Source organism: Nanorana parkeri, unplaced genomic scaffold (genome assembly GCF_000935625.1).
Source record: "Nanorana parkeri isolate BGI_ZX_2015 unplaced genomic scaffold, ASM93562v1 scaffold1172, whole genome shotgun sequence".
Lineage (NCBI taxonomy): Eukaryota > Metazoa > Chordata > Amphibia > Anura > Dicroglossidae > Nanorana > Nanorana parkeri.
Window position 1 is genome coordinate 500,241 of NW_017307440.1, and position 19,822 is coordinate 520,062.

General features: G+C 43.9%; 1 protein-coding gene across 2 annotated transcripts; it reads left to right on the top strand.

Moving 5' to 3' along the window:
- The first annotated feature begins 11,633 nt into the window (after positions 1-11,633).
- On the top strand, positions 11,634-18,420 carry COL8A1 (collagen type VIII alpha 1 chain). 2 transcript variants are annotated; one of them, XM_018568334.1, is made up of 2 exons: positions 11,634-11,922; positions 16,067-18,420. In XM_018568334.1, exons 1-2 carry the CDS (start codon positions 11,634-11,636, stop codon positions 17,977-17,979), a joined length of 2,202 nt encoding a protein of 733 aa, XP_018423836.1. In that variant the 3' UTR covers positions 17,980-18,420. The 2 variants fall into 2 exon arrangements, with proteins under 2 accessions (XP_018423836.1, XP_018423837.1); XM_018568335.1 differs by having other exon boundaries at positions 11,656-11,934.
- The last annotated feature ends 1,402 nt before the right edge of the window (positions 18,421-19,822 follow it).

Consider the following 19,822-nt stretch of genomic DNA (forward strand, 5'->3'; position numbering starts at 1 on the left):
ATGGGTCATCTTTGCACTTTCAACCTTACAGAAAATTTCTTAATGAACATTGACAACACGTCCTTAAGGACCACTTTACAGCTACAATGGGGAGAATACGTGCTAAATGGCTCCCAGGAGGAGCAAGTGGACTTATGGCTGCTGGGGGTGGTGGTAATAAGTGGATATATGGCTGCAAGAGAGGAGTAGAAGTGGCTGTAATGCCACAATAGTAATAGTGATGGAAAGCTGGTTGTCAGGAGGGGAAGAGAAGGATATATACTGTAGCTGAAGAATGATATATCATTACAGTGTGAATAAATGGCTGTGAGGAGGTGAAAGAGGTTAATATATGGATATAAGACTTCAGGGAGAGATCCCACTTTATAGCTGGCCTAAAGGATCTAACTGAAAGCAGGCAAGAAATATTAGAACAGTTCCAGATGTTACAATGTTGAATGTGTCAATTACTGTTCCTTATCTGTCCATGCCCTCTTTCTCTATTTTGGGCAATTAAGCTTGTTATAAGAGCTGAATGTTTTACTAGTATGATGTAGAGCAGTGTTTCTCAACCATTTTTCAGTCATGACACTCTTTAATGTATTAAATTTCTCGAGGCAACCCAGTCTGAAATGTAAAAAAACCACATGTGGTCACTCCAAATTCCATACCAATCCCTATGAGATATGGGTCTGGTATAGATTTTAAGGAGGGGGGACTGTGACGGACCCCAGTAATCAGGATGAGTATGTCCGCCGCTGTATTCTTCCTTGCTCAGGAGATATTGCAACCCGCTGATCTGTAGCTCTCAGTTTCCCCAGTCACTGGTCGAGACATGAGTGTAGGGTGAAACAAACTCTGATTTATTGAGCAACTGCAGAAACTTTTATACAGCAAGTGATGCAATCAGATTATAATCCCATCACATCCACCCTGCCTTCCCCAAACAATCGGTCTGCACAACACCACAACACCACAGGGTTTCCCCTGCTAACGAGCTCCAGACAGCCATAGCAGCCTGGCCAGAATGTCATTGTTCTGAGCTCCCTCAGAGTACAAAGGGAGATAACGAGGGATGGTGCTTGCAGTCTTTTCATAACCAGGTCACACAGCATAACGCACTTAAACCCATCACCAATACACATTTAACTTATAAACTCATCACCATGTCGTCACATAGCTCCCCTAAGTTAAAAGATGGCAGACCCGGTGAGACCCTCTACGGGTCCACTTGGGGATGTCCATGCTGTTAGTCACCCTTCCAGTTCTGTTTGGCGGGATAGTCCATCAGCATTACCATTGAGTTTCCAGAGCCGGTATTGAATTGGCAAATTGGACGGCTGTAGGGCCAGGCTCCACCGCAAAAGCCGTCCATGGGCCCCGGACACCCGGTTCAACCAGACAAGGGGGATCTCAAAAATCCTAGGTCCGTAGTCGCTGGGAAGGAGGCTGGCCGCCAGCCCCCTCCAGGTGCCAAGGTCACGGTGGGTTCCATTACATTTCTTCCCCCTCAAAGGTAGTCTAATTAGGTCCCAGTCCCCCAAATGGTCTGGACCTGCATTTGTTGGGCAGCATAAGTCCACATATTCCATCCAAACGACATCCTGCCTCTGCTGCTGAGGAGGAAGGACGAGCACATCCTCTTCCTGTATCCCAATTAGTTGCTGGGGAGTGAGGACAACCACCTCCTCTCCCAGACTGCTGATCAGCCACTGGGGAGAGAGGTTGACTACCTCTTCTCCCTGGAACCCTATTGCCAGCTCTTCAGCTGGGATTAGTAGTTCCTCTGCATCAGCCTGCTGTTGGGGAGAGGGGCGGCCTGCCCTGCCTCCCTGGAGCTTCAGAGGTGTTGCCGATGCTGGGCAGAGGTCAGCAACGCTCTGCTCTGATGCCAGATCTTCTGCTGGGACTAGTAGTTCCACTGCATCGGCCTGCTGTTGGGGAGAGGGGCTACCTGCCCCAGCTCCCTGGACCTCACTCTGCTGCTGGGGAGAGAGGTCGGCTACCTCTTCTCCCTGGAACTCCCTCAGCCGCTGGGGAGAGAGACTGTCTGCCTCCTCTTCCTGGAACCCTGTTGCCAGCCCTTCAGCCTGGAGTGCATGGGGCAGCGTTTCCTCCACATTCAAATCTATAAGGTCCCCCACGTCTGAAGCTGGTGACGAGGAAATGGGGTTGGCCGCCATCTCTCCCAGGAGCTTCAGGGGGGCTATGGGTGTGAGGCACTCTGCCCTGTTGCCAGCTCTTCTGCTGGGACTAGTAGTTCCACTGCATCTGTGGTTGCTGGGGCATGCTGTTGAGAAGTGTCGAACAGTCTTTTGTATGCCTGTTCCAGCTCCCATTCCTGTGTAACTAAAAAGTCCAAATCAGTCCTCAATCCGAGCTCACTGGGGAGTTCCATCTCCCTAAAATCATGTATGTCCTCCCATCTCCACTCCTGTGCACTCCTTCCCCAGACAATTGGTCACACAACACCACAGGGTTTCCCCTGCTAACAAGCTCCAGACAGCCATAGCAAGAGCCTGGCCAGAATGTCATTGTTCTGAGCTCCTTCAGTGTACAGGTCACACAGCATAACGCACTTAAAACGAACACCAATACACATTTAACTTATAAACTCATCACCATGTCATCACAGGGACCGCCAAGCAAAAACACAGAAAAAAAGTTAGATTCTCCCTTCACATCAGAGTGCCCTTGACATCACAGCGCCCTTCACATCAGTAGCCCCCCTTCATATCTGAGTTCCCCTCCTTCACATCAGAGGCATAGCTCACGAGGAACCCATGAGGAAGCCAGAAGGCACACCAGGGTGCCATGGAACCCTGCTTGAGAAAGGCTGATGTAGAGAATAGAAGATCTGTCACTGTTCAACCATGCCAACTTCTCACCAAATATAAATCTCTAAGTGCAGTGCCAAGGATGCCATATACAAAGCAACATACTGCCTGGATTTTCATCTGAAGGGTTGTGTAGACCCTTCAGATGAAAGGGTCTACACAACACACACACACATTATTAGATATGTGCAAAGACTAAAAATTCATTTCAGATGAAATGAACGTAAACTAAAAAACATTTTCATTAGTTTCATCAAACAAAACAAATTTTTATGCTATTTTGGATTCAGCCATTGGCGTGTTCTGTAGGCAGGGCGCATGACGTCATATAACACCGCATGTGTTGGGCGCCACTATCTTGGTGTATATCTAAGTATACACCAAGATGGCGGCGCCTATATCGGCGTGTGACGTCACCCGATGCCACACATGCATGGCGTCATGTGACATCATGCTCCCCGCCTCCAAGATGGTGGCACGCATTCCCAGAACACGCTGGTGACCAACATGGCAGCCACACATTCTCAAACAAATTATTATATGCCTGAAAACCTTTTTCGGATATTCGGGCAAATAGTAATTCATTAATTTAATGTAGTCTGGGTTTTGTGTTCTGTTTTTTATTTTTACTTTTCTAGATGCACCTACTTGAAATAAGGGTCGGCATGACATCCTGATTTTTTATAGACTCTATTTTAGTTTGACATTTATTGTTTATCACTTGTTTGCCTACAATTGTTTTATTTAATAAGAATACTTATATTGTGCCTACAAGTTTAATAGGTTTGAATAAAAGTTTTATTTTTATCATACTTTTTAATATAATTCTTTGCGGCTTAATAAAATGGGAGTCTTTAAATGGTGCTGATATTGGGGGGGAAATGGGTGTGGCCAGTGAGGGGTGTGGTTACTGAGGGGTTTGGTCACTGAGGGGCGCTGTAGAGCTTTCTCGCACAGGGCGCCTAAAGGCCTAAGGCCTAAGGCCGGCCCTGGGTGGCAGTATCATGCTATGGCATGTTTCTCCGTTGCAGGTCTTTGAAGGCTTTTGGGGGTAGAAGGAATGGAGTGAAATACAGGGAATCCGTAAGGAAAACATCATGGTGTCTACAAGAGACCTGAGCTCATGGAGAAATTGTCTTCCGGCAAGACAATGACTCCAAGCATAAAGCCAAAGCTATGCTAGAATGGCTTATTGATGTGGGGAATTATAAATAAACATTCTGTAATCATAAATATAGTGAAAGAGGGGGTCACTGGAGGTTAATTGTGTATTTGGCTTTGCCATTGATAAAGGATGCAGGATAAAGGATATTTCAGCATTGTCATGTATATAAAAGATACAACAAGAACTTCCCTTCACTTTACATCATTCCAGATGCTGTAGTTCTATAATAACAGTCAGCTGGAGTATATCAGTTATCCCCACAATATGACATCAGTGTTAATGTACACATATCATCTGTATAGCATATCTACAACTTCATAATTAACTTCAGAGATACAGACATATCATGGAGCTATGTGTTGTTAGATTTGTCTGTATGGTTCAGGCCAACACTTGTTGTTTGCCAATTTTCCTAATCAGTCTAATTTACTGTACAGCATATTGGCTGCTACAGAACTTCAGATACACTGTAAGGTTGTATCATGGTTTAATGTCTGAAAGCTGTTCACCTGAATTGCAGTAAATATTCTAGGTCTGTACCAGATAAAAAAAGATTGTCCTCTGAAGGCTTAAAAATATTAAATTTAAGTAATAAAAACCCTAAAATAAATTCTAATAATAAAGAGGGAATTATTAAAGGGGTAATTAGTGGGCTCACTCCAGTCACTAGTGCAAAAGCAGTGAATATAGTAAATCCGATAGCCATAAATAATATAATTAAGCCTGGCCAACCAATATCAAGTAAACCTTTGTCCCATAAGACAGGAATTAAATGCATGTACACCAATGCGAGAAGTCTGTCTAATAAATTAGAAGAGCTTGAACTTATGATGCTCGAGGAGGACTTCGATATAGTGGGAATAGCGGAAACCTGGCTAGACAGCGCCCCTGATTGGGCCACCAATATAGAGGGGTATAACCTGTTCAGGAGGGACAGAGGTGGGAGAAGGGTAGGGGGGGTATGCATTTATGTTAAAAATAATCTAAATATGCATATAAGGGACGATATCACGTCAAATAGTGGGGAGGACGTGGAATCCTTATGGCTAGAACTGGATACCACGGACGATAGTCGTAAACTTATTGTGGGTATTTGTTATAAACCTCCAAATATTGGGGAGGAGGGGGAGGCTCATCTACAGTCCGAAATAGAAATAGCTGGGAGGGAGGGCGATGCAGTCGTGATGGGCGACTTCAATTACCCGGATATAAATTGGGCTAACGGAACCTCAAGTTCAACAAAGGCGGGCCGATTTCTGAACATGTTGAGAGACAACTTCATGGACCAGATGGTGGAGGTCCCAACTAGGAAAAATGCCATCCTAGATTTAATAATTACTAATAATGAAATAGGTCGGACTTGATGGACATATGTCTTTATTCAACCTCAAATACTGTGTAAGGTCTGATTGTTTAGGAAGTCATGCAGCAACCAGCACATAAAATGGTTCTTTTCTCGTAGACAAGCTTGAAAATTACGAGACATCTGATCTGAGCCTTGCTCAGCTGGGAAAATGGTGACATTGGACCTCTTGTAAAAGGAAAGAAGTAAGGGAGTGGCCAATGAGATGTCTATTCTGTATTAGAAAGCAGGTGTAATCAGGTTGTAGCTATGTACTTTTGTGCATTGTATTTCATAAACTGTATATGAGGTATATTAAAATTGTTGAGTTAGCAGATCATCTATGCAGTGCTGCTGACTCTAGAAGGAGAATCATCCTTTGGTTCATGTGTATTGTTCTTTTGTCATGGGCAGACATAGTACAGGATTCAGATAAAAAGACGAGGCTCAGAGGACAATATTGGACAGATAAATTTCTTGTTTTTAGTTATTAAATGGTGGTACTGCTGTGATGCTGACGTGCAATATACTTTTTATACTGTTGACAGGTCCACTTTAAAATTAAGGGCACATTAAAAAAGTTGTTCTTAACGATCTGGGATCAGAATTTAAGTCCAGGAAGGATTTGCAACATTAACTTATAATAATATTTAACCAACTTTGTGCAAGAAAAGCAGAAACTTTTTTTTTCTCCTAATTAAAACTCATTCAGGTTCAGAGAGTGGAAGTGAAGTCTCATGAACACATGGCAAAATTGTGATTCTTACACATAGTTTCTGTTCTGTAGCGTTCCCTTGACACGGCTTGAGTAAGAATCGTTCCTGGAAAATATTCCACTTGTCACTTTCATTAATCACAGCACTCATTATACCTGTCTTAGGAGAAGGATTTTTAGAGGGAGCTATCATCGGGTCAGCACGGAAGCATTCTTAGCTTTTTAGATCAATCCCAGCACAAAACTCGTTCTTTAAAGGGCAGACATCTACAAAGCAGAACATTAAAGGCCTTGTGCTACATATTGCAGCCTGTAAGGTATCAGTGGAAACAGGCAATATTGAATTCTACATATTTCCTTTTGGCATTAGTAGAGTCATGTGACCTTTGAACGTTTCATGATGTAAACACATGTTCCATTTCACCCGTATACATACCAGAAGAACTTTTTTCTAGGACAGCTGGGTAACAGTCATCAGAGGACAATATTTGCATACCTCTCAGCTTTCTGAGAAGAGAAAGAGGGACACATTCTTGCACAATGTATTTAGGCAATGCACACACCCCTGCCATGTCCCCAGTAATGCAAACCATTAAGAATTTATATACCAAACATTTGGTTATTGGTTAAACCCAGTATTTTCACTATTATGTTTTCCTTTAAGAAAAATTGTTTTGGTCTCTCCAGTAAACTAGGATTCTTTATCAGGATGTGCATGAACAACAAATAGCAACCAATAGACCTAAATCATAAATTGTCAATTTATTGCCTTTTGTAGATGGGTCTCAAAAGTCACGTTCTATTTGATGGCTGTATGTCTGTGAAGGTTCTCATTGATCCAGGTCATGGTATATCTGTCAAAAATAAATCAAGGCAACTGGACTTGCTGTATTTTTCTTGAAGACTTTTCACTGGTCATCTGACCAGCTTTCTTAATCTCAGAATGGAGAAAGCTGGTCGCAGGGTCGTCGATTTTACTGATGGGCCCCCACAACCATCCCAGCTCCATCACTTCCCGACCCAGACCACACAAAACATATCAATGCAATAGCGCAGTGGACTCAACATTCTACAACGCAATAAACTCAGGACTCATCAACGAAATGCACTTAGGACTCTGCAATGCAATGGACTCGGGACCCTGCAACGCAATGGATTCAGTAGCCTGCAACACAATAACCTCAGGACCCTGCAACGCAATGGACTCAGGACCCTGCAACACAATGGATTCAGGAGCCTGCAACGCAATGGATTCAGGACCCTGCAACACAATGGATTCAGGAGCCTGCAACACAATGGATTCAGGAGCCTGCAACGCAATGGATTCAGGAGCCTGCAACACAATAAACTCAGGACCGTGCAACGAAATGGACTCAGGACCCTGCAACACAATGGACTCAGAACCCTGCAGCGCAATGGACTCAGAACCCTGCAACGCAATGGACTCAGGACCCTGAAACACAATGGACTCAGGACCCCGCAACACAATGAACTCAGGACCCTGCAACGCAATGGACTTAGGACCCTGAAACGTAATGGACTTAGGAACCTGAAACGCAATGGACTTAGGACCCTGCAACACAATGACTTGGGGCCCTCTTGTGTTGCAGAGCCCTAAGTCCATTACATTGCAGAGTTCTTACTTCATTGCCATGCAGATTCCAGAGTTTATTGCGTTGCCGATTCCAATGTTTTTTGTGTTGCAGGATCCTGAACCCATTGCATTGCAGGCTCCTGAACCCATTGCGTTGCAGGGTCCTGAACCTATTGCATTGCAGGGTCCTGAGTCCATTGCATGGCAGGGTCCTGAGTTTATTGCGTTGCAGGGTCCTGAGTCCATTGTGTTGCAAGGCTCTGAGTCCATTGCGTTGCAAGGCTCTGAGTCCATTGCGTTGCAGGGTCCTGAACCCATTGCGTTGCAGGGTCCTAAACCCATTGCATTGCAGGGTCCTGAACCCATTGTGTTGCAGGGTCCTAAGTCTATAAATCCAGCCTTTGAACGTGGGATGATTGTTGGCGCTCAAGCCATGGAGCGAGTATCATCAAAACAGCAGAATTCGTTAAATGTTCAAGAGCAGCTGTTGTTAAAGTGTTTAAAGACTGGACTGCCAGCCGAAAATCTGGGACTGAGCGTGCGAATTGTGGCAGTCAGCCACTAGAGTGGCAAGTCTGGTACAAGACAACAGAAGGGCAACAGTGCATCAAATTACTGCAGATCTTAATCAGGGATCCCCTCAAATGATCTCTGAACGCACTGTTCCCCGTATGCTGCATCGTATGGGATATGGAAGCCGAAGGCATGTTCGAACACCTTTGCTGCCTGCAGTTAACAAGATAAAACGTCTCCAATTCGCACAGGAACACAAGGACTGGACAGTCGAGCATTGGAAAAAAGTCATGTGGTCCGGTATAATCACGTTTCCAGTTGCATCACGCAGATGGCAGAGTGAGAATTTGGTGGAAACAGCATGAAAGCATGCACCCCACATGCATGAGTACAACCCTTCAAGCTGGTGGGGTTATGGTTTGGGGCATGTTTTCCTGGCATGATTTGGGCCCTTTAATTTGTGTGGAACAACGTCTGAATAGCACAACATACCAAAGTATCGTTGCTGATCAAGTTCATCCAATCATGTTGATGGCGTATCCCAATGGAGATGGCTTCTTCGAACAAGGCAATGCGCCACGCCACGCTGCTCGTATTGTGCAGGAGTGGTTTCAAGAACATGAGGGAGACTTTACCTTGCTTAGGTGGCCCCCACAATCACCAGATCTCAATCCAATTGCAGCATTAGTGGGACGAAGTTGAAAGAGCCATCAGGCAGCTAGTTCCACAATCATCAAATCTCACAGAACTGGACTGTGCTTTTCATCAGGCATGGTGTCAGATTCCTCGCATCACCTTTCCACATCTCGTGGAGTCAACGCCATCACCTTTCAACATCTCGTGGAGTCAACGCCAAGAAGAATCGCCGCAGTATTGAAGGCAAAAGGTGGCCCAACGAAGTACTGATGGAGTGGTCATAATAATCTGGCCACTCAGTGTATATTATACGTAGAATGCATATGTTTCAAATGCAGTACACTGTGCAGCAAGTGTGGGGGGGCATGCAATGTAAATGCAATACAATGCATGCAGTATAAATTACTTGGATATATTAGTAAAATATGTACTGCATTTACACAGCACATCACTGAACGCTTCCTGCACGGTGTACTAAATACACCTTGCTGTGAGTGTTTAGTGACGTGGATGTAAATGCATAGCAATAATTATGAAATTAACCTTTTTTTTAAACTGCATTAATAAAACTTGCTTTGCTTTGATACTTTATTAGTGCAAACAGGGCCAGATCTCCCACAAGGCCACCGAGGCCTGGCCTCGGGGCAGCAGGGACTAGAAGGGTAGTAGAGGTGTGGGATTCCTATCTTCCGATGCCCAGGACGTGCAGTTCTGGGCATCGGGCGGGTAGTTTTTTTTTTCTACATTTAGCCCTGCTTTGGGCAAGCAGGGCTAAATGTACAGTGGGGAAGCCACCGCTTGTTTTGTGCAACTGGTCTCGGCGATGCCGCCGAAATCACTTGTATGCAATCTGCGTTCCCCCCCGCCGGCTACCTCTAGCCCCCCTCGCATTGAGGTACCTGGCCTTGGGGCAGCAGAGAGAGTAAATCTGGCCCTGAGTGCAAATGAGCATTAATCAATTTATTACATTTATTAAAGGACGTTTTGGCTTGATTTATGTGTGCTTGTCTGTGGAAACAAACATTAAAGCAGATCACTTAACATCCTTTATTGTTAGAAGGCATCCCGAAACTGTAAAGACACCAGCAAACTACTAACTTGGGGCATGCAAACAATATGACTGGGAGTAATCATAAAAGTACAAAGTGTCACAGTACAGATAACTGTCGTCACACTGCCAGATCAGACTACAAGAGTATAATGTAAAAAGATGTTATATGGCTCCTATTAAAATTGGATTTGGACTATATATACTATATTATATTGCAGCCATACAATCATGACCAGCGTAGGTAAGTTTTCTCCGTGTCATTGTTCTCCAGAACACTTTTAACAGATCTGGTATTACTTTTTTTTATAAGGCAGCTATGATGGTATTATGCAATATGAAATAACCCACAGAGACAAAACAATAATACACATCACCATGTAACCTGTAATACAGACACTGAGGATCTGCTCAGGTTGGTTCTTGTGCTGTATGTGGCTGTATCCTCTGTGCCTGTCAGATCTCCCAGGCATCCTCCCCAATGTCTGCTCCTATGTGACAGGCATCGGGGGAGGAGATCACAGAAGCAGGAGGCACACAGACATTAACTAGAGGAGAAAAAACGGACAGACGGTCTCCCTGTCAGCGGTGACGCTGGGCTTGTCCCAACCGATGCTTTGGGCTAAAGGGACAGCTGCTTTGTGCCCCTGTAAATTTTGGGGCCTTTTGCCCTGCAGTAAAGACAGCCCTGGCTGGTCAGTTAACCAGGGAAATTTCTTCAAGAAAAATACAGCAAGTCTAGTTGCCTTGATTTATTTTTTACCTATATACTTCATGACTGCCTAAGCATTTGATCACATGATTTTCATTGACACAAAGGATTGGCCAATCTGATCTCTTACCTTTCACTTCTTAAGAGATTACATGACACAATGCTTGGGCAGTTGCCCATGTGCCTGGCCATTGTGGAATCTGTAGCAGAGGTTTTTTCAACTTTGGACAGAGGTTCTCCAATGGAATAAAAAATGATACAGCTTCTAAATCAACAGCCCGCTCTTTCCTCATATCCCTTAGGGGCAGAAATAGGTCTCTTGTCCTACTTGTGGTAGTCAGCAAACTAAATGATGCTATTTCTGGCAGTTTAAAGGGGGTCTCTACATGTCACGCGCCACCTATTATGACTGTTTCATGTTTGTATCTGGTCTGAGAACTCCTTCAAATTAATTATATAATATTTCACAAATTGTACTAGAAAAGTCTAAGTAGTCTCCTTGAAGTCCTCCTACTTCGATATAATGGCATAGCATCATGGAATGACCCTTTAATAGGGAGAAAAAAATTGATGCTGAAGATTGTTTGCAAAGTCTAGTATTTTAGTGGCAACAATACACATTAATGACCCCACACAGGCACTCAACTATTTTGTCTTCCCCACCTCAGGTACCGGCCTCTTTGTGGCTTGTTCCAGGTGCATGCACATAGGATGCAAGACTACCACACACCAAGTGACAATACAGCAATCATATTTATCGTTCACAGCACAGCCCACACAAACTTCTCTTTCTGATGCATTTCACTCCAAAGAGCTCAATGCTAGAGTGATATTTAAGCTCTTTGGAGTGAAATGCATCAGTGGGAGGAGTTTGTGCAGGCTGTGCTGTGAACAATAATGTTTTTGTGATTGAGAGATTGTTGCTTGGTTTGTGGCTGCTTTTGTGTTGGATCCTACTATTATACTACTCTGCTTCACGGTGTCAAATTTGTCACAAAGGTGGATTTATATTTTAAATAGCACTCATAGTAGAATCATACCTTATTTTTCCCTCTATCATCTCACACTTGTGTCGGTCTTCTTCTTTAGGTAATGGCGCTACCACAAGGTCCTGTACAGAAGATCCCGTTTCTTTCAGTCATCTTGTTTGGCCTCCTGAATTTCAGCAGTGGAGGTGCCTATTATGGCATGAAGCCATTGCCTCCACAGATACCACAGTACCAGCCCCTCGGACAGCAGATGCATCATATGCCAATAGGAAAAGATGGCACACCATTGGGACACATGGGAAAGGAGAAGGCTCACATGCCACACTATGGAAAAGACATTCCTCAGATGCCAATGTTTGGAAAAGACATGATGCCAAGAAAGGATGGCAAAGGTAATGGACGAGGTAATAAAATCATTCATATTCTATGTTGCCAAAGGTGAATTATTAAACACTGTACTTCAGGGGTTGTTTCTAAGTTCAATGTGCTTCAGACTGTGGCCAGTGGAAGTGAAGCATGCCAGTGGAAGTAAAAAAAAAGCCCCTGACTCGATGGTGAGTCGAAGTAAAATATGACCCAGGGTTGGTGGTCAAAAGGGGTAAAAAAAAAATGGAAGGAACAGTACCCTATCATTGGTATGAGTAGCAGAAATAGTGCCCCATCTTTGGTGTCAGTGGGAGGAATTGTGCTTCATTATTGTTGTCATTGGGAGGAATTGTACCCCAATAATGGTTTTAGTGGGAGGCATTGTGCCCAATTAATGGTGTCAGTGGGAGGATTTGTGCCCCAATAACGGTGTCAGTGGGAGGATTTGTGCCCCAATAACGGTGTCAGTGGGAGGATTTGTGCACCATCAATGGTGTCAGTGGGAGGAATTTGTGTCCCATCCTTGGGCCAGTGGTGGGAACAGCACCTGGTTAAAGGCAAGCAAAGGGCACATCCAGACCACTTTCTGTAGTTTAGGTACCACTGCTGTACTTATTACACATAAATATGGCTAAAAACATTTGACTGGCATTGTAAATATACCCTCTCTTTTTGGAGCCTATTTATAAAGGGTTGATAGCTATACTTTGGTGCAATTTACAATGTTTTCCCTTCTGCCTTTATTGATATATCACTGTAACTATGCCTTATTTCCAACATGATTACAGCTGCACCATAAAAAACAATGACTGTATGCGTGTATACGCTGATACTTGTGTAAACACGTGCATGTGCACGGACGTTCAACTTTGACTGTCTGTCTTCGGGTCATATGTTTATGTAGATGCACCTGTTTACACAAGCACCAGCCTATACTTGCACTCAGCTGCATACAGTCATTGATATTTTATGGGCGGCTGTACGATGAACCTGTTGTTCCTGAAAAGGGAAATACTCCCAATTTTTGTTGTTTTATGATAAGGTATGCCGCCGGGTCCCCTCCTCTCTCCTGACACTGTCGGGCTCTCTGTCCGTGACAGAGTGCCCGACATTTCATAGGGGGTGACAGCAAAATGACTGTCAGTCATTTTGCTGTCACCCCCCCAATGGTGGCACCCAGGTGCGGGCCGCACCCCCTGCAGAGCCCTTGTGACGCCACTGGCGCAGATGGAAGAATCTGTTGCACTTTTTCCATCTGACCATAAAAAATCTGCAGATAATGTATATGATTATGGTCAGCTTTATTTGTGTATCACTCAGCTGTAGATCCTCAATTCGTCTCTGAATTGGTGCTGACACTGTCCTTCCTTCTGGAGGGTGGCTACTTTTGTTCCCTATAGTCCCTGTGTGTATTGTAAAGTAATCACCACGCCAAGCTCACTCCTGTGATACACTTTAATTTGAATACAAATTAGCTTACTAAAGTTGAGATTACTCTAACCAATTGGGTTGATTACATTTGACCTGTTCATAGGTATTGTCTTTTTGCTTTTTTCACTTTGTTGCTATGAATTAGTTATGACTGCTATTCTGTATACTTGGAGTTCAGACTATAATCTTTTAATGGGATTATTTGATTGTTTATTAATGTATATAGGGATTTATGAGAACTTTTGCAGTGTTTCAATGAAATGTATTTAAAGGAGTCGGAGAACTATGAGGCGAGTGCTTTTCACTCATCCTCATAGTCCCAGCCGACCTGTGACAATGAAACTGTCACAGGTCGGCTCTGTAGACCGGAGTTCAGTATAACGGAGTTCGCTCACTTCTCGATCCTGTCACGGCTCTCTGCCGTGACAGGGGAGGGACTGGATTCCCCCTACCCGCTCCGATCCTCCAGCGCTGACTGGCGGAACGGACGGAGGGGGCGGGTACAGCTGGCTCTGCCTCTAGATAGGCAGAGCCAGCTGTCAGTCACGCAGCTGGGCGGATCCCGACATAATTGTCGGGATCCACTTAAGCTGCGGCGTCTCAGTATACTGCGAGCTGTAGCTTGCGGTATACTGAGCTTAGGGTGACGGGAGGACACTAGTTTGTGTCCTCCCATTACCCTAAGGAGAACTATGGGGAAAAGCCCTAACCCCATAGTTCTCCTTTAAAGTCTCTTGTCTGCCCTTCTCTGACATTCTGACTATGCCCCACTAGGGGGCGAAATGAGCCAGAGAATAACGGCATGTGGAGTGCTTTGCCTACCTGTTCTTATAAAATTATTTTAAACTTTAAACTATGAATCAATGTTACATGACGATAATAAAAAAAAAAGAAAAATTTCAAGAAGCTGATTATTTTTTTGATAGGCGCTGTATACCTGAAGATATTCATCATATCGCAACAAAAGGAATTGCCCTAACCAGTTTCACCTATTTATCAAAATGTGAAAACAACTTTGACCATACGTAATTTATTATTTTGAAATGTTATAAGAGCAATATCTCCTTTATTTGCTTCATTTCCCCAAGAAATGTCTGGGAAGGTTCTCATCTATCCAAGTCATAGTATAGCTAGTAATAGTCACATTAAATTGGACTTATTCTGTAATGTCGTCAACATTTTGCTGCTTATCCAAACAGCTTCTTCAGTTCTAATGTCAGGAGCATACCCCAGCATTTATATTCACACATGTAACTCAGTCACATTAGTGTGCATGTTGTTTTTTTCTTCGTTTTGGATGGAAGGGTGGAGAATTAGAACCCGTCTTGTTTTTACTGCTTATAATATAATAAACAGACGTGCTGGGATGAATGTGATCAAAGAATATAAGCCTCTTAATATGTGCAAATATCCAGTGATAACACTAATAGTGAATCAATCCCCATTAAATATTTATGATAATCCCTAAATACAATCTCCAAAATCCGCATAAAAATAATCATAAGTATAATAACCCAACGACCAGCCATAATAATAATACAGCCAAATAATATGAAATAAATAATTGAACAAAAATCAAAGTAAAACCAACAGCAAAGCATGTCTATATTAATGTATTTTTCAATGGAGATACTAATTAGAATGTAGAATCTGATGCCATGAAAGCTTCTGTCACTCCACATCCTTCTCCTAAGCGATAGTTGTCCCACCCTACTCTACTCTTTAGACCTTTAAAACCATCAGGGGCGTATTTACCGCGAGGCAAACTAGGCGTTTGCCTAGGGCGGCACCCTCAAGTGTAAATACGCCGCTGAAAACCATGGGTTGGCGGGGGGGATTCTCAAAACTGGAACAGCGGTGCATAGCAACCAATCTGCTTCTCTCTTCAGTTTGTTCAGTTATGATTTGAGAATGAAAGAGAGAAGCTGATTGGTTGCCATGCACAGCTGCTCTAGATTTATGTCTGCTCCAGTTTTGATAAATTCCCTTCACTCATGTTTTAGTAAATAGTAAATTTTACCATTTTTGCATGTTTATAAACTGAGTATGTTACTTTTCATTTCTTGCGTAAAATCTCAGTACACATCAGTAAATTAAATGTAAGATTATACTTCATCACAGGAGTGAGCTTGGAGCAGTGGATCCTTTACAACACACACAGGGCTCATGGGGAACACAAGTAGCCACCCTCCAGAAGGAAGGACAGTGTCAGCACCAATTCAGAGATGATTTGAAGATCTTTGAGGAGTTTGGTGTCACTTTAAAGAAATTTCATTATATCTGACTGAAGAATATCCAGATTTCACCAGCAGGTGGTGCTTCTGACAGAATCAGAAATCATAGTTCCTGAATTTTCAAAAGTTCCAGGGTGATTTCAAAGTGTAAAATGGTCACCATGGTTGAAATTCTTCAAATAATGTTATTTCAAGAAATAAACTTAGTTTGGTAATTAAAATAAGAACAGTAATGATAACAACAAACACTAAAAGACTTTACTTTACATTTTGTTCTTCTAAGTGTATGTTTATTACCAGTATTGATTAAAGAACACTTTACGTTTTAGACTGCTTTGGTACTTTTGGTATATCTGTGGCACTTTTTCCAAGTACACTTAACAAAAGACTGAGATGGTTTAATTTTGATAAACCATGGTTACAAATATTTCATTATTTTTTACATACCATTACTTTTTCTTTAGACAAAGACTAACTACTACAACATTTTTATTTATTTTACCAGAACTTCCATTATCTGCCAGAAGAGGAGAACAAGGCCTGCCTGGTGAACCTGGACCAAGAGGACCACCTGGACCTGCTGGCCCACCAGGGCAAGGATTGCTAGGGCCAAAAGGAAACCCTGGCCTACCTGGCCCACCTGGATTTCCTGGTATGGGCAAGCCAGGAATGCCAGGCATGCCTGGAAAACCAGGGGGCATTGGAATACCAGGTCCAAAGGGAGATCAAGGACCTAAAGGAGAGTATGGACAAAATGGACAGCCAGGACCACAGGGAGCCCCTGGGCCTGCGGGTCTGTCAGGCATTGGCAAACCAGGTGAACCAGGTTTACCAGGGCTTCCAGGGCCAAAAGGTGAACCAGGATTTAAAGGACCACCAGGATATCCCGGAATTCCAGGCCCAAAAGGAGAAAAGGGAGTGGGGGTACCTGGACTACCTGGACTCAAAGGCTCCCCTGGGCTGCAGGGACCCCCAGGTCCACCTGGCCTTCCTGGCATTGGTAAACCAGGTATGAATGGCTTCCCTGGACCAAAGGGGCATCAAGGAAACCCCGGGTTACAAGGTGCACCAGGGCAAGAAGGATCGGTTGGTCCACCTGGGCTTCAAGGTCCACCAGGAATTCCAGGTGTTGGAAAACCAGGCCAAGATGGTCTTCCAGGTGAAATTGGATTACCAGGTGTTAAAGGTGATCAAGGACTTCCAGGTTTACCTGGAGCTCCTGGATTTCCGGGAATTGGTAAGCCAGGTTTTCCTGGAATAAAAGGAGATCGTGGATTTGGTGGAGCACCTGGACCCATGGGGCCAAAAGGTGAAAAAGGTCATATAGGTGAACCAGGTATGGGAGGTCAACCAGGTGAGCCAGGGCCTGCAGGTCTGCCTGGTTCTATGGGACCACCAGGTGTGACTGGTTTTCCTGGTCCCAAAGGGGATCGTGGCAATGTAGGCCCTGATGGACAACCAGGACCAAAGGGTGAACCAGGAATTCAGGGGCTTCCAGGGAAACAAGGATTTCCAGGTGAGGTGGGGCCTCAAGGTCTTAGAGGGTTACCAGGACCAATAGGCCCAAAAGGAGAACCTGGACACAAAGGTTTAACTGGATCGCCTGGCCAACCTGGATTGCCTGGGCCCAAAGGAGAAGCTGGATTTCCCGGTGAGCTAGGTGTGCAAGGACCAACAGGAATTCCTGGTCTTGCAGGACCAAGTGGGCCAATTGGACCTCCAGGACTTCCAGGGCCAAAGGGAGAGCCGGGAGCACCTGGGTCAACTGGTCTACCTGGTGTGGGGAAGAATGGTTTACCTGGACCCCAGGGTCCTTCAGGAACACCAGGGCCAGTAGGGCCTCCAGGACAGCGTGGATTGCCAGGTCCTCCAGGGCCACCAGGCACACCCGGACTTCCTGCAGAAATCCCACCCACACCACCAGGCATGGGACAGTATTTACCAAACATTGGGCCTGCAATTGATGGAGCAAAGTCCTATCAAGGTTACGCAGGAAAGAAGGGAGGCACAGCGCCCATTCACGAAATGCCAGCATTCACAGCTGAACTGACTACTGCCTTCCCTCCAGTTGGAGAACCTATCAAATTTGAAAGATTGCTCTATAACGGGAGACAAGGTTACAACCCACACACTGGCATATTTACTTGTGAAATTCCTGGTATCTACTACTTCTCCTACCATGTCCATTGCAAAGGAGCCAACGTTTGGGTGGCACTCTATAAGAACAATGAACCATTAATGTACACATACGATGAATACAAGAAGGGCTACCTAGATCAAGCTTCAGGCAGTGCAGTGGTCCCACTGATGCTTGGAGATAAAGTATACATTCAAATGCCCTCCGATCAAGCATCTGGACTCTACGCTGGGCAGTATGTCCACTCATCATTCTCCGGATATTTATTGTATCCAATGTGAATGGCAATAGTGATAAAAAAACTTTTAAATTAATTTGGCTTTCACTTTTTTTATATCAGTAATAACTGCCTTAAACCCTCTGCTACCAGTGGCAAAAGTGTTGCGAAATATGTTCCAGGCCTCTGAGGCGGCAACTAACACAGACCAGCAGATGGACCATCCTTTACCCAGGCTTCATCTTCTATCCTACTATGCACATTATATACAGAGTGAGGAGCTTATTTACATTGTGAACTGGTGCTGCCTTCTGGAATAGAAAAAGCGTCTTGGCACATATTGCACATGCAGATCCTAGCCGACAGCAGTACTATTTCTTCAATACCGCAGTTCAAAATTATGCTTCATAGATTACAGGGAAAACACGGCATCTGTGAAATCAGGACTCATGTTTGATACAATTTCCAGACTCAAAAATGCATCACCGAAGAAACTGTCATTAAAGCAAAACTCCAATCAGAACAGCCATCACCAATAAAGTATTAATAAACTGGGTTAAATGCATTTGGTATATTTCAACTGTCCCAGTAAGAATATCAGTGCTACAGCAAAGCAGATTATCTAGTATTGCATTGTGGGTATGTTGCATCAAACAACATTGAGTTCAAAAGCTGTGTCTAAAACAGGCAAGTCGGTGGCAATGACATACGATGGGGTTTGTTAGAGGCAAAAATATTTTTTATTTCCTACTAAAACAACACAGGCAAACAGATATTAATGCAGCATATTCGTTATAAAGTGTTGTCTTTTGACTGGAGTTCCTCTTTAAAGGGAATGTGCCACAAAGAGGTTTTCTCTAGGCCTCCGACCCCTGGTGTTCAGATATACAGTATCTTCCGTAGCAGTGTATGACTTTGCTATCAGCAGAGTCACTGACCCAGAACACATATGCAGCCAGAAGGAACTCTGAGCTGTGTACTTGTTCACATTATTGAAGCCTATACTCAAATGCCTAACTAAATTTATGCTAAAATGGTCAAATGAATTATTGTCTTAATCCACTTACCTTTCCTGGGAAGGTTTCTGCTTCAGCCTTCATCTAGTGCTTCTCATATAATGAAAGTGGACAGGGATCACCAGCACTCAGCAATATCATTTAAATAAGTCCATTTTATTTGGACAAAGTCACAGTGAAAACAGCCAACGTTTCGGGGCCGCGCAGGATCCCTTCATCAGGGCAAAAGGATTTCCGAGTGAGGATGTGTCACATCCTTTTGCCCTGATGAAGGGACCCTGCGTGGCCCCGAAACGTTGGCTGTTTTCACTGTGACTTTGTCCAAATAAAATGGACTTATTTAAATGATATTGCTGAGTGCTGGTGATCCCTGTCCACTTTCCTGTGTCTGCACGGCACCATCCGTGGTCATCACTGCGAGCACCATTTGTTTTATGTGCCGGGAGCGTTGCGAGGAGTGCGGAGGGACTCCGTGTTCATTTACATCTCATATAATGAAGACTTAAATGTCTAGCATTTTACTTGTGTTCAAGGGTAGAATCAGTGTTCAGTTTGGCTGATCCTACTCTTCTAGGTCTATTTATCAGTGTTTTCACCCAAGATTCACAGTTTTTTTTTCACTTTAAATTTGATTAGAAAAATGCGTGAAAGTTGTGTGAATCTTGGAAAGATAGACTCTTTCAGGATTTATCACTAGTCTAGGCCTTCGGTTATATGAACAGAGAAAGTCTGGAGCATCACTTTCTTTATTTCAGCCTGTTTTTCTTAGTTGGCCCATCCTGATGAGTACAGGTCCACTTTAAAGCAGGAGGATGAGCTGAACAGCTCCGATATATCTTGCATTGGGAACTCAGAGGAGGGTATTTCACTTAATGACAAAATAATTACCCA